Here is a 15180-nt window from a genome sequence, read left to right as displayed (position 1 = left end):
GCATCCCTTTCGAAAGTTGATTAAAGTTGCGCATGATGTATTTACTTGTGAAAGGTGAATGCTGCACCATAGTCCATTTTAAGTTTTGGTCTGCAGTAATTTTAATGCATGAAACAGTATAACACAGAACATGATAAGAAATGTGAAAGAGATCTGCAGAAGAGGTTATAGTTTTTGGTACAGGACACTTTCTGAAAATGAGTACGGGTGTTGAATTGGATTACATCATGAGTTTATGAAAATCCTCGGCAGTAACAGTATTATTTTCTGTATTGAAACTCAGTTGAATGTTAAGACTTTCATTTTACTTTGTGCTGAAGTGATAGATGATTTGCAAATGAAGAAATACATACATTTCTCCAGCTTCCCCCACATAAATGTAGTGACATTGTTGAGGGAAGTAACTTCCACGGGCAGTGTTTGTAAGAGGAGATTGAGTGTCACTACCATGCCTTGATGCCATAACAATGAAGTTGGTGGGATGTTTGTCCCTTGATTCAGCAATATGGCATTGGGTGGGCAAGTGGTAGTAAGAATGTTGGTCTTTATTTGGATCTTCTGTTTAAATCCTTGCTCTGGCAAAGTTTGCTGCAAACCTTTCAGGTTTTGCTCCACTGGATCAGCATTTTCTTTCTTTTCAGTGGCCCAAGAAGTTTTTCCTAGTTACTCTTATTTATGAAAGGCTGAATTGGAGTCTTCTTCAGGAGATGAACAATGCTGTTTTTGTAGTTTCCATAGCCCATGTTAAACACAAGGAATGAAAGACTGTAGTGAACGTCAAATAAAGTTTTTGGGTGCAGAAACCTTCAGCTTAGTGCTGTGTGGAGCTGGTGTGATTATCTCATGCAATGCAAGCTGTGCAGAAGTGCTAGCCTGGGTCCAGAAGTACAGTAATCACCCTAGGTGATTAGATCCAGTGCTGGATATAAGCTAGTAAGCTCTGTTTCTTGGGTTATGCTATGCCATTACACTGGCTATACTGCTTCATCTAGAGAAGACATCAGGGACAGCACAGGGCTCTTCGCACCATGCTTCATTGTAATCTCTATGTACAACTTCAAGGAGACAATAGATCAAACTTTACTGGGAAAACATTTTTCTTTCAATTTTTAATGTAGTATTTATTAATACATTATTTAATGCATCATTTGCATTATTTGTATTATTATATTATTAATACATTATTTAATTATTTAATGCATTAGTATTGGGCTAACCTTCAACTAGGGCGTGTGTCAGAGGGATCTTTTTCTGTCCTTCTGACAACTGCTCAGCACAATGTTTTTATGTGAGTAATTTCACTTTATTTCTCATTCCTATCTTTTTCTGAGAGACTTTTCTCTCCTTGCAGGCTACTTTCAGACTTCTGCTTCAGCTAGTAGCTGACTCTGCAGACTGAGTTTTGGCAACGATCATGAATAGAAAGCTAGTAAATGAGACAGAAAGTGAGCTCAGAGTCTCCCTAAACTCTGTCCTTGCATTGCACTGCTGGTCAGACCCCTCAGAGTGTGAGTATCCTCAACTATCATCTGGTACCCGAATGGGTGCTGCCTGTTGTGCAGACTCACAGTCTGAGAAGAGATGTTTCATCCAGTTGAATATCCCAGGGGTTTCAGTGCAAGGAGCAAGTACAGCCATTTGTATTTATACTGTGATGATTGTACTCTCTATCTCAAAAAAAACCCACCAAACAACAATCCCCCCGCCCCCAACAAAAGAGCCCACATAGCTGTGCTTTGTGGAAGGGAGTTTTGCATGCATTCGCTGTGGGTTAAAAGTTGTAGCTTCACTCTCTACGCTTTGCTCTCAGGAATAATCACTGACATCCTACAGCTCCACTGTGAAGAAATTACTTAAGTCAAAGCTAACACCAGTCCCTCCTTACAATTACTTGTTTCTCCTCTTCAAGACACTTTTTGCTTCACACAACCAACAAATTGGTTGGTTTGGCTAAGGATTTACAGTAGCAAATCTGAACTCTCTGTGTATTGCCACTGTCCAGATACCTCATGGCATGAGAGAAGTGATTACTGTTAGAAGGGGTGGAACCCAGCAGCAACAAGGGATCACTCATGGTACTAGTTAACAGTGTTCTGGAGCTATGCAAAACAGTCTAGGAGTCGGTACAAGCTCTCTCATCTGAGACACAGTGTTTAAGTGCAGTCCTGTGTGCACAGGTCTGGAGAGGACCCAAAGCCCTGGTTTCAGTATAGCTGTGAGGTGCTATAATGCTTGCAAGCCGAAAGGGAGCATCCTTGTAAATTTAATGGAATATCTTTGTGTGTCAGTCATTTGGCTATGACAGTGGCCATGGGGAAAACAAATGCATGTATTTTATTTCTTCCCTTACAACACTTCTCAGAAGTGCTGTTGTGGGTTGGTACCACTGTATGTGCATTTCCCTGGACTTTTAGTGGCAAAATAAATGAGACTGGCCTGTTTTTCTGCAGTTTTATTTGTTGTTCTTGAAACATGTGATGCCGCTGACCCCGTTTAACCATTTTTTTCTGCTGCACTGGGTAGTTAATCATCATAAATCAGAATTACAAAAGCCTTTTAATGCTCCCACTGGTAGCCTCTTAGTGTCTGATAATGAGAGTTTCTTGCAAGGGAAGATGCCTGAATCTCATGATGACACTGTTAAATAAATGAAAATCAAGTATGCCTGACTCCGTTCTGTGAAATGCATTTTTCTTCCAAATGTTCCATTGAGGATAGGTCAAAGGCTTTCATCTGCCTTATTAATTTTTAATTTTCTGAATGTGGTGGTATTAGCATCTTTGCAGCAAAGTAATAGGATATGATGAATTCAGTAATAAATTGCACCTACATAAGCAAAAATTTGTTTTTCTTTGTAAAGAAACAACTGGCCATTTTATTTCAGATTTAGTGATTTATCCCCTGAAACATACATCTTCAGGCTCAAGTAGTACATTTTGCTGTCAGCACTGGTAGAAAAGGGAGATTCCTGGAATCCTGTCTGTTCTGGATTGAACTTGTAGTTACCTGTAGGTTCTGGTGCCACAAAGAGCTTCAAAAGATATGTATGGTTTCATCTTCATGTCATGCCAATTGTTTCTAATGTCTTTTTTTCTTTTCTCAGAGACTTTCCACTACTTGCAGGCTGATTTCAGTTGTACAGACATTGTTGGTGGTTGGTTATTGAATTATCGCTAAATTTCCAGCATTCCTGTTGTCATGCTGAGATGGGTATAGGAATGCTTTCAGCCTGTCTCACAGTAAAGTAGAAGATATGGTTAAATAATTTTAATTTTGGCAGACAGGAGTGTACCATCCTTGACAGTCATGGCAAGCACTTGGGTACTGTGCCTACCAGCCAGTCTCTGGGGGCCAGGAAAGGGGAGTGAGAAGGAGGATATTTGTCTTTGGCCTTGTGAGAATAGCACAGAACTTCGGTCGTTGCCTCCACCGCATTTCAAAGGATCAAAAGTTTCCAACTTTCCAAAAACTGCTTTTTTCTTGAGCTTCAGGTGACCTACAGCAACATTTCTGCACATTTGGTTAGCTGACCTCTGCATTACAGGCCTTTAGACAGACAGCCCCTCATTTTGGTGGTTATAGGTACTTGAAGAAGGGTGAAATTAGCCAGAAAATAATTGGTTGGGGTTTTTTTTCAGAGTTGGAGGTCTTAGAATGCAGACCTTTTTCTGGAGGTAAATATAGTGTAGGTATGTTACTCAGCTGGTTTTCCAGTGATAGGGAATGTAAAAATTAAAAGCAGCTTGAAAGTTTAAGCACCAGAGCTTGAGTTCCATGATCTCAGGTCTGGTGAATTTAAAAGTGACCTGTCCCACAGCAGCATGTTATGCAGAGTCTGGGAGAAAGCATAATATTTCAATGCACTGTCAATTCCAAAATACTGGGGGGTGGGAGGGTAAGAGAAAATAATTCTTTTAATTTTTGCCAGTATGACAACTTTATGAAAACAATGTTTAAAGTGGAAGAAGTTGCTTTGCACAAACATAAAATTTTCAAACCATTTCCTTAAAAATATTCTGGGATGACTCCATCACATTCATTAGTGTCCCTCAAGACTAGCTTTCCCCATTACGAGGTTACTGCAAATCAGCCAATTCCCCAGCTGGTACTAAACAATCCTTCCAGAGTTCAGAGCTGCTGCCTGCACTGCTCCATCCATTGTGATTTGTCTGCCCGCCTGAGAGAAGCAGAGAGGCTTAGGAACAGAGCCAGCTCACTGAAATGAATACTGAACAGCAGCAGAAAGCTTCAAGGGCACCATTCTTTGTTTCCTTAAAATAGAATAGAAAGTGCCACTACTGTTTTCGTGCAGTCTTCAGTTTTTTCCTTCCATTTCCAGGGAGGAAGTGGCAGCCTACATGTAATTGTTAACCAGCCAGTACTATTAATTTGTGCAAAGGAGTATTTGTTTTCAGATAATGTTGGAATCCGTCAAATTGAACTGGTCTGATTATTAATTAGAAGATGAATTACAGTGTTGATCAAATTTACCTGAAGCTCAAGGAAACTGTTCAAACTTCTCTCTACAATTTGCACTTACCTCCCAAGCTTCAGAAACATAATTCTTTTAGATGGTTTTCCTATTCTCTCTGCCACCTTGCTTCCTTGGCTTTGGCTTAGTACAGCCATGTTATTACAGTGATTTATTTCTAGAAGGGAAGACAGGGAATTTCTGCCTGTGTTGGCTGATTCCCCTGTGGCTGCTCGGTAGCAGGTGCTGCAAAAACCAAGAGCAGCTAATGCAGCTCAGAGTTCTGTTACAGTAGCTTCTTCCCAGCTTTTTGAGGCAGAAATCCCTAGGCTCTTCTGGTGACTTTCAGTGCTGCCAGAAAGCAGACGTCTCCTACTTGCCATGCTTCCCCCCTGTGCTGGCAGAGCAAGGTGGGCAGCAGTGGAGAGGAGAGGTTAGTGTCAATGCCTGGAGTGTCCCTTACTTCTTGTTAAGGAAGGATATGTCCTTTTTCCAAGGAGATGTACCACACATGGCGCTCATGTGGTCCTGGCTTTCAGGGCTGGGCTCTGTTTCAGCTTGGTCCCAGAGCAGGGGGATCTCCACTCAAGGGCATTTGGCTACACCCTCCTTTTATTGTCGGGAAGCAGAGCTGGGGTTGCTCACAGGGCAAGGCTGGAGGAAGAGTCCTGCTGCTTGTCAGGTTTCATTGAACAACTGCAACAACAACAACAAAAAAAAACCCAACAGAATAAGATAATAAGTAATTGAATGCAGATTAAGGTTTTGTCCTCAGAAGATTATGGGTGAGCTGGCCCTGCAGTGTTCAGCTGAAGACATTGCTTCATTTTGTCTTATAGTTATACAAAATAGAGCATTGATTCCTGTGGGCTAGAGAAGGTCTGTCTAGATGGTGATGGCAAAGATGAGAGAGTGTCCGAGAAAACTCTCAGCTGATCCCTAGTCCTCATGACCAGCGATGGTACTGATGTTAGCAGGGAAAACCTGCCCTCCCAGGTAGGCTTGGGTCAGGGTCCTGGCTGCAGATTACAGCGGAAATACTGTGTCCTGGAGAGGTTGCCAAGGCAGACCTCAGTGACCACTTGCCTCCTACGGTGTCTTTTCTCAACATGAATGTTGCTTAGTGTTTGCCGCCCAGGTTTGACTATGGAGTCTCAGCTGTGCAGTGTCAATATTTGGCACTGTAGGTAGCAGGTAGGATGGCAGATCAATAACCCTCAGGGCCTAAGGCTAACTGCAAGGGAGATCTAAGGAATTAAGGAACTAACACCACTAAGTGAAAGTCAATATGAGCCATGTTCTTAGTGGGGACTGTAGAGAAGATGGAGACAGACTGTTCAAAGCACAAGAGGCAACCCTGCAATGGACACAAGCTGCAAGAAAAGAAACTGATTAAATATTAGGAAAAATCTTTTTACAATGACAGTAGTCAAACACTGAAACAGTGCCCCCCTCGAGGCTGTAGGATCTCTGTTCTTGAAGACATTTGTAACACGACTGCTCAAGGCTGCAGTCTGTGCTGGCTCTGCTTTGAGTAGGGGCTGGACTGGAGGCCTCTGGGGACCCTTCCCAGCTAAATCACTGTGTGATTCTGTGCCTCTGCATTCTGTAGTGCTAGTGAAAGTTTTCTGCTGTTTAACTAATGACAGATAAATGGAGCCATGAGCTCCTGTGTAGAGCCTGTAGAGCTGTGCTAATGCAGTCCCCAGTTACACTGTGATGCAAATGGACAGAATTGCTTTTGGCCCATTGCAAACCAGTGCTGATGAAACACCTGCTGGAGTACTTTGCAAAGGTCACCTTTTGGTGGACAGGACTGCTTTTTCCAGGGAGAGTTGTGTGGAGTCATTTTGAAACTGGCTGATTGGGGTAGAGCCTCATAACCCTCATCTGCTTATATTCTCTGGTTTGTCTCACAGCCAGTGCCTTCCTTGTATCTGCTCCTCCACTTGGCTGCTATTTGAATGCTGCAGACTTGATTAATTTAGTTCTTTCTATTTGTGGCATTAAAAATGCAGCCACACACATTCTTATAGACGATTCAGGAAATGTCATACAGCTTGTTGAAACCTGCCCAGAACAGAGAGTGATGATGTCCTGAGACCCAGGTTCAGTTTTGTTTGCTGCCAGAGATTTTTGTGTGTAATCGGATGTCTCTGGATGTGGTTTCTATGCATAAAGTGGTGTTGACAAAGATTGACTGTCTCACAAGGATGCTGTTAGAGTAAACAAATTGAAAGATTTAAAAACTCCCAGAAATCAGAATAATGTAAACTTTATACATAGAAAAGATAGACAGCTGTACTTCACATAATTCTTCCTGATATGGGATCTCCATCAGAAATGCCATCAGTTGTACTTTTTCACGGGAAGCAACAGAAGGGTGTTCTTTCACAAGGACACTTCAGGCAGTCCCAGGCTGTGGGCACAACTGTGTTTCCTGCATCTCTTCTGTGCACCCTGGCTGACGCTCCTCCTTCTTTATCTGTGTGGAATTGCAGCTGAAATGAAAACTGTCTATGGCAACTTTCACACAACCCCAGTGTTTGCTGAAAGTGTGAAAAAAATAGAAAAATAGTGTTTTCCCATTTTTCACCCCTGAGTGACTGAGTGAATGAGAGGCAGGAGGACTGTTGAGATGCAGCTTCTTCCAGCAGCAATGTGGGACTGTATGGAAGCAGTCAGGCCAGATCCTGCCAGAGAAGAGGGGTGAGCAGTTTGACTAAGTTGCAGTGAATCTGTAGGGAGTTTTCAAAGGGAGGTGGAGAAAATGGATGGCAAAGTCCAAAGAGTTGTGGTGAATGGAGTTAAATCCAGTTGGCGGCCAGTCACAAATGGTGTCCCCCAGGGCTCAGTGTAGGGGCCAGTCCTATTCAATATCCTTATCAATGCTCTGGACGAGGGGATTGAGTGCACCCTCAGTAAATTTGCAGATGACACCAAGTTGGGCGGGAGTGTTGATCTTCTGGAGGGTAGGGAGGCCCTACAGAGGGATCTGGACAGGCTGGATCGTTGGGCCGAGGCCAACTGTATGAGGTTCAACAAGGCTAAGTGCTGGGTCCTGCACTTGAGTCACAACAATCCCATGCAACGCTACAGGCTTAGGGAAGAGTGGCTGGAGAGCTGCCTGGTGGAAAAGGACCTGGGGGTGTTGGTCGACAGCTGGCTGAATATGAGCCAGCAGTGTGCTCAGGTGTCCAAGAAGGCCAATAGCATCCTGGCTTGTTTCAGAAACAGTGTGGCCAGCAGGACCAGGGAAGTGATTGTCCCCCTGTACTCTGCACTGGTGAGGCCACACCTCGAGTACTGTATTCAGTTTTGGGCCCCTCACTACAAGAAATACACTGAGGTGCTGGAGCGTGTCCAAAGAAGGGCAACGAAGCTGGTGAAGGGTCTAGAGCACAAGTCTTATGAGGAGCAGCTGAGGGAGCTGGGGTTGTTTAGCCTGGAGAAGAGAAGGCTGAGAGGAGACCTTGTCACTCTCTACAACTACCTGAAAGGAGGTTATAGCCAGGTGGGGGTCGGTCTGTTCTGCCAAGTAAGAAGTAATAGAATGAGAGGAAACAGTCTGAAGTTGTGCCAGAGGAGGTTTAGATTGGATATTAGGAAAAATTTCTTCACCGAAATGGTTGTCAAGCATCGGAACAGGCTGCTCAGGGAAGTGGTTGAGTCCCCATCCCTAGAGATATTTCAAAGGCATCTAGATGTGGCGCTTGGGGGACATGGTTTAGTGGTGGACTTGGCAGTGCTAGGTTAATGGTTGGACTTGATGATCTTAAAGGTCTTTTCCAACCTAAACGATTCTATGATTCTAAAAAAGGAGGCAAGACTGGGGAAGTGTGACTGGTGATGAGCCACTTTGTGCATAGGAGGAACCAGACTGTGGCACTCTGCATGTGCAGGAGTTTGGAGAAACATGACTAAGGAGGAGGATTTTGTCTGCTAGCATGGTGTGAAGCAGGGGTGCGATTGTCAGCTTTGCTAGAGGATTTGAATTGAAGTACAAGGCTGATGTCCTGAATGAGAGAAACTAGTAAAATGAACAAAAAGTCTTAAAGCTGGACCCATACTTGGCTGTCAGCGCCATCAATAATTACTTTTCTAAACTGAATATAACTCTTCAAGGTGGCACCCCACCCTCACTCCACTGTACAGTTTCTGCAGGAGTGCTGCTCCCCCATGCCACTCTTCTGCAGCCTTGTCTTGGCTGTAACCCAAAGTCACTCCTGGACGGTTTATCTTAGTTTATCCTTACAGAAACAGCTCTTCTTGATTTTTACCCCAATCTATTTTTAGAATGCAGTTTTGCAAAGAAACATTTTGCAAGGACACTGTGAGCTTATCAGAAGGTGTTATAGGAATAAAAAAATCAAAAGAAAAGTTAAAGATTCCATGTCTCCTTAGAAGCAAGTTACATTCTCTTGTTGATTAAATTGATGATTAAATTAACAAACTGTTGGTAGTCTGTACAGGAGTGCAGGGAGTATTGGGTGCTCATGTTGTGCTGAGAACTTGAAAGGGGAAGATGTGATATTTCACTGTCTGAAAATGTCAGTTCACAACTTGAAGGACTATCATTTCCAAATCTATCATGGACAAAAGGCTGTTGAAGAGGAAAATGGGACAGAACATTTTATCCATCTCTTTGCTCAGGAGGAGACAGAAAATAAGTAAAGCATGTGCAGCAGAGGTTTTTGAGAGCTGAATGTTGAGGAGCAAGTATTTGGTGGCACTGCCAGTAATGGGAAGGCAGGACCTTCTGAAGAAGTTTTCTCAATGGACAGGTTGAAATCAGCAGAGGAAAAATGACTGCTGGGTCGGTATTTCTAATTCATACTGGGGCTTCGGGGCATCATCGTAGTATTTTTACCTAATAATAATATGAAAAGGAATGTGAGCAAGAGTGTCCAAGCAACATAACCTCAGTGTAGTTGCATTCAGGAAATCAAGAACAAAATCACATCCAGTGGCACTGCCTTTGCTTCCCTCTCGCCTACATCATCTCAGACTGCAGATCACCTGTGCTTTCAGTCCCCAGCCTCCAGTGCAATTTTCTTGCCATTTCTACTAACTAATTCAGCCTGTATGATACAACAGTTCGTTAACCTTGCATTGTTTTCCCAAACAGAAATAGTAGTTTGCTTACTGTTTTCTTTTTCTATCCATATCTGTGTATCTATATTTAGATTTCAGATTTAGAACTGAATTGTACCGATTCCTGGGGTGCTGATTCTGTTCTGACAGAAGCTAAGGTACTTAACAGTGTCAGTGATTGATTTTGGGAGGCCAGCTGGACAACTTGGCTGGATGTGGACCCTGCTCTTGTAGAAACATCAGGTTTTAAATCATGAGAATCAGTGGATTTACTTAACTTCAGAAATGCCTGGAGAAAAAAAAAATCAGTTCTTTGAGGAGCTATTCAGACCACGTTCAATTTTGCACACCTGGATTAGCTATCAGAACTAGGTGCCCAGGCCCCCACTGAATTTTTAAAGAACAGCAAGGCTCACTTTCTAGAGCCCACATTAAACATATAAAGAAAGAAAATCGTCAAATTCAGGCAACTAAATTCAGTGCCAGAGATGGCACCACAAGAATAGTCCAGTTATGTTGAATCATCTTCTATCACCTCACAAATACAGCATTATTACTATACACCTAAACTCTGTATTAAACCAAAGGCACTATTCACTTTAAAAAGCACATTTTGATCTGTTATACTATAGGAAATCTGGGATAAGTCTGCTTAAATCAGTGGAATGGAATTGAACAGATTTATAGCCTGGCAAAATTTACTTCTAAACCTAAGTGGAACTAATCTATCCACATGAGAGTTGCTAGGAGTATGCCAGACAGCTAAATTCATAGAAATAAAGATGGGAATTGAAGCAAGAAAATATTCAGTTAACTTCTGATGCAAAGAAACTTTAAAAATAGATGTACTGTTAAAGGAGGACTAGTAATATGTTTTATACCTAAGTCTCTCTTATTTGAAAAGTTTACGTTTTTAAAGTCCACTAACCCATGTCTACACAGAGTAGAATTTCCTCAGGGTGTGAATGGTCTCTCAATGTGTATGTACAGCCCCAGACAGACAAAGAGCCAAAGCATTAATTCAAACTTCTGAACATTATCATGATTCAAATAATAAATGGTTTAAAACAGAATGTCACTTTTAAACTGCTTTAGTGCAGATGGTCTTTTTCTTAATTCCCAGCCCCATAGTTAGTGAGCTGAACTTATTGAACTGCTTGCCAATTCTGTTAAGAGCAGATGGAGTGAAATGGGATAAAGGCAATATTTCAGTGTGGCTCCCATGCATTGTCTCCCACCCCCAGATGCCATTATTGACATACATTTTACAACTCCATATCTCTCGCCATCAGTGGTTAGAATTATAAAGAGGTTGAGCAGACTTGGCTTGAATGTCAATAATCAGTAAGGATGCTCATCTGGCTTAATAAGGATAAATTGTTGCCCTTGAAACAACATACCATTCCAGCAGTGAAAGTGAACTAAGACTAGCTCCTTGACATTTATACTAACTCTGGGTGTCTGTGTGCATGTGTGTGCGTGCACACACTTCTGTTATGCATTTCTCTGACCATTCTCTAGCACTATAGGTTCCTCTTGTGTGTCTTATAATAATGTATTAAATTAATTCATTTGAGTGCTGCCCTTTTAAAAGCTTATTTCTTCCACTTCAGACTGTTTTTTTTTCTCTGAAGACTTTCATTACAAACTCTGTCTTTCTAAAAAGCTCACTGTCTCCTTCTGAAGCCTGCTGACAAAACATGCTAGGTGGGATTTTCAGAAGTGCCCGCTATGAGTGGACCGTCACTGCCTCTAAAGCCTGTGATCAAATTCTGTCCAGCTTTAGCTAGGGCATATAGACCTCTGTGCAATAGACTTCAATTAAGTCTGAGTGCTTAGAAAATACTGATCCTGCTCCTATGGGAAGCAGTTATCATTTTTATAGAAAGTTTGAATGTTCCGATCACAAAAAAATACATAATACATAAGCGCAGCTAACAACAAGATCAATGGATCCCTGGAGACTTCATTTTTGATGTTTTAATAAATAAAACAGAACATTTAGTAAATAAAACAGGCCAGAAGTCATCCTCTGGCCCTCAGACTAGCTGGCCTGTGCAATCTAGGGCCAAATGGCTGAAGCCCTTCTGCGTAAGTAGCAGTGGCTGCATGCAGCTTTCCTCATGGGACTTGTCCCAGGCTTTTTCTGAGAGACTGTTGTCACCAGGCCAGGCTATGACAGGGACCATGCTAGCAATGTAACAGTATGGGTGACTGGCCATGCTGCACCCACATCCCAGCACTTTTTACTTCATTGATGCAAGTATGATGTATTTGTCCAGAATTCTCACTGACCTCCCCAAAAGTTTTGTGACTTCAGATCAGTTTCCATTGTGGGGATGTCCTTCATCTAAATTTCTTTTCAAAGCTGGCAGGAGTTCTGTAACCTATCTGGCAGACTTAGGCGAATATAAGTTTCAGAAGGTGTGGAGGCTGCAGGAAGCATCCAATATTGCTGAGACTTGCTGGTACAATGTTGGGGTGGAAGTCTGCAGCATTACTTTCCACTTCCCAGATGTCTAGAAGCCTTCCATCCATCAAATCGATACTGTCAGCAAATTTTAAATGCTTATAGCAGGACATGACAAATTCCATGCCAATCTCAGTAAAAATGGGAGCTTCTGTGATCCACAGTATTCATTAAAGCTCTGTGTGCCCCCTGTATCCTAGGAGTTAGTATAAGAAGGCCTAATATTTGCTGTATCTTGCCAGTGAGTGCAAGAATGGCAGATCCTTTTCTTGGCTGGGAGCTGGATCTATGTCAGTTCATCTCAAGTGAATAAGCGTAGCCGTGCTGTGGAAGTGCAATGTCCAAAAGACACACTGCTGAGTAGTAGTTTCTGTGGGCTGGAACCAGACACCCATGTTTTAATGTTTGGTCATGTCATTTTTAACCTTCCGTTTCTTTCCCTTTCCTGGCAGATTTTTATTGGTGAGATATCCATGTATTTCATAAAGTCAACCCGAGAAACCCTAATTATTCAAGAGAAAACTATTTTGACTGGAGAGTGCTGTTACCTGAACCCACTGCTTCGAAGAATAATACGTTTTATAGGTAAGCATCCTGAGCACTGCAAGCTTAGTCCCTGTTTGCACCAAAACAGAATGAAACATCCTAATAGTCTATAACACAAAATTAAGCTGTGAAATCTTTGCAGGCATCTTCCACCTTAGAGGGATAGTCCCTTTTGGGATTTGCAAGGTAACGTTCCAAATGTGCCATATCATGCTGTCTGAGCTGGTTTATATCCTGTTCTGCTGAGCTTAATGCTTCTTCTGGACCCTTGAAGAAAGGTTATGCCAATCAAATCCTTGTATGAATAATTCCATTATTGCTATTCTGTGCAAGCTACCCATTTTACTTACAAATTGGTCCTCACCAGCCCATCTTTTCAGCATTTTTCTTTTCAGCTCTAATTTTAACATCCGTAGCTCTGCCACATAATGCTCAGCTGAGCACAGTGCAAAAAAGCCCAGAGCCCACTTCAAAATAATGTTCTTATTTTTATTGTATTTGGGTTTTGTTAGAGCTTTCATTGAGTTAATCGCTGAGAAATGAATGAAGAAGTTCTGTCACTAAACCATTTGGAGGTTGCTTTATATGGTGCTTACAAACCACTATGCCTTTTTCACACTGTTGATTAGTGGAGTAAATGCCTACGAGACCTTACTGACGGGACTGTCCCATGGTTCTTCTGGAGCAGGAAGACGAACAGCATTGCAGTTTGCATTTCCGCTGTGGCACTGGCAGAGAATCTGGTTGTCCTCTGAAAGCTTTCCAATTCACAGCCATTTAAGGCTGCCCAAACCGCACCCCTTGGTGTTTAGAGATAAAGGAGGGCTGGTAGCTCACTTTCTGCTTCCTTGTAGCAGTGGAGTAAGAAGAGGACAGCTCTGAACTGCATGTGCAAGGGGTTCTAGCTTCCCTCCTTCTTACTTGTTCATGAGAAGTCTCAAGTTCATGCATGGGGTGGCGTATCTTGCTGCTGGCTTGGGCCGGTGGTAAATACAGCTTCCCACTGACTAAGAGGGGCTTTGCCCACAGAACATCATGGCACCTCCCTCCCTGTATAGTCTTAGAGGTAAAGCATCCTTACACACTGCATCTTACAGAGAGTTGGGTCTGAATTCACAGTCTGAGTTAAAAGAAGCAATGGGAAAAAAAGCTGAACATATCTGGATTGCTTCTTCCCTGTCACTGCTGAATTTTTGAGATTCATCTGGAAGAAAAACATCTGCCGTGACTGTGGCAAGGGTTGTATTGCTTCCACGGAGCACAGCCCTGGCTGCAGGCAGGGATACTTGCTCAGAGCATGGAGTTGAAAGTCTTATCCTGCGTTAAGGTTTTCATCATCAGCAAATATACGCTGCAAAGGAGGAAAAGCCATGGTTTTATTTCTCCCTCTCCTCTCTCTGTGATTCTTGCTTTATGCATGGAAGTTAGGAAATGAAATGTTTTTTTACCTTCTGCCACACTGAGGGTGAAGACAAACCACATGTGGTTCATTCCTGAGGCCTGGCCTGTGTGCTGCTGATGAAAACAAAAGACATGGGAATGCAGTTAAAAGTAAAATACCCTTGAACTTCACATAACCGCTAGGATATATTGATGGATAGTAAGCTGCCATTAAGAGAGATGGAGGGTACCAGAGTCCACTGGGCCACTCAGGGCTGTTTGACTGTTCCAGCACATTCGGCATGTTGCAAAGTCCTAATCAAACACTCTCGCCTGCGGGGTCAGCACTAAAAGAGCTTAGACCATGAAGGCTAAGCACTTGCTCTGTGTGTTTTCTTGTAGTTAGCTTTATTCTTAAACGTTCATGCTATTGTTCCTCTTCTGGTGAAACAGAAGGTGGTAGCAATGATCTGGTTGACTCTCAGAGAGTAGTAGGATATGAACCCTGCTAGAGACATCAGTCTTGGCTTTGCAGCTGTATTTGTTTTCCTGAGAAAAATGAAGTTAACATTACTAGAAATGGCTTAAAGTGTTCATCTCATCTTAAACTACACTGATTGTTTGCTTGTTTTCTTCTGAAACCTTCTCCTTGCCTCTGCAGTAAAATGAAAGAAGCAGAGTTTGTTGAAAAGTGGCTAAAATAATTTATGAAAGGAACTAAAAATAACCACACATTTTTCATTGACATTCCACCTGCATTTTGAAAACATGGCATGGACTAAGCAGCTGTAGCCCATGCTGGATGATCAGGGAAGTTAGCTCCATACAGCTGCTTACTCCAAAAAGAGGCTGCCTGGATGCTTGGCTCTGGAGAGACTACCAGGTTACTCATACACGGATTTCCTTGCATGTGTCTTCTCTTGCTAAACTTGAGGGCCATAAGTTACAGAGCTGATTAAGCAGGTTGTCTTGCAAGATACCCTAGCAAGCAGTGTGGCTTGTTGCAAAGTTTGTTGCCAGTTTAGTCTTGGTACACATTCATTGGAATATCCACATCTGATGATTTCTTTTGGCCCAGATGTGTGAGCAAGAGTCTTAAGTGAGTACCTGCAAAAAGTAGTAATCGAACTCCTTGGAATATTGCCTTATAAGTCATTACAGGTGGTATTACTCAAAAGGATGAGAAAAATCCTTCAATTTGTCTGGGTGCTCATGTGTC

General features: G+C 42.5%; 1 protein-coding gene across 3 annotated transcripts in view; it reads left to right on the top strand.

The window, feature by feature from the left end:
• PLPPR1 (phospholipid phosphatase related 1) overlaps positions 1-15180 on the top strand; it is a 136735-nt gene that overhangs the window by 102101 nt on the left and 19454 nt on the right. For all 3 annotated transcript variants that reach the window (XM_087741865.1, XM_087741863.1, XM_087741864.1), the window contains one exon: positions 12488-12620. In XM_087741865.1, the coding sequence (XP_087597991.1) occupies positions 12488-12620 (133 nt within the window). The remainder of the gene's footprint in view (positions 1-12487; positions 12621-15180) is intronic.

This window comes from Nipponia nippon, unplaced genomic scaffold (assembly GCF_047370975.1).
Source record: "Nipponia nippon isolate SJK-2023a ecotype South Korea unplaced genomic scaffold, ASM4737097v1 scaffold_8, whole genome shotgun sequence".
Classification (NCBI taxonomy): Eukaryota; Metazoa; Chordata; class Aves; order Pelecaniformes; family Threskiornithidae; genus Nipponia; species Nipponia nippon.
Note: the sequence above shows the minus strand (reverse complement) of the source record. Positions and strands in the feature narration are given on the sequence as shown.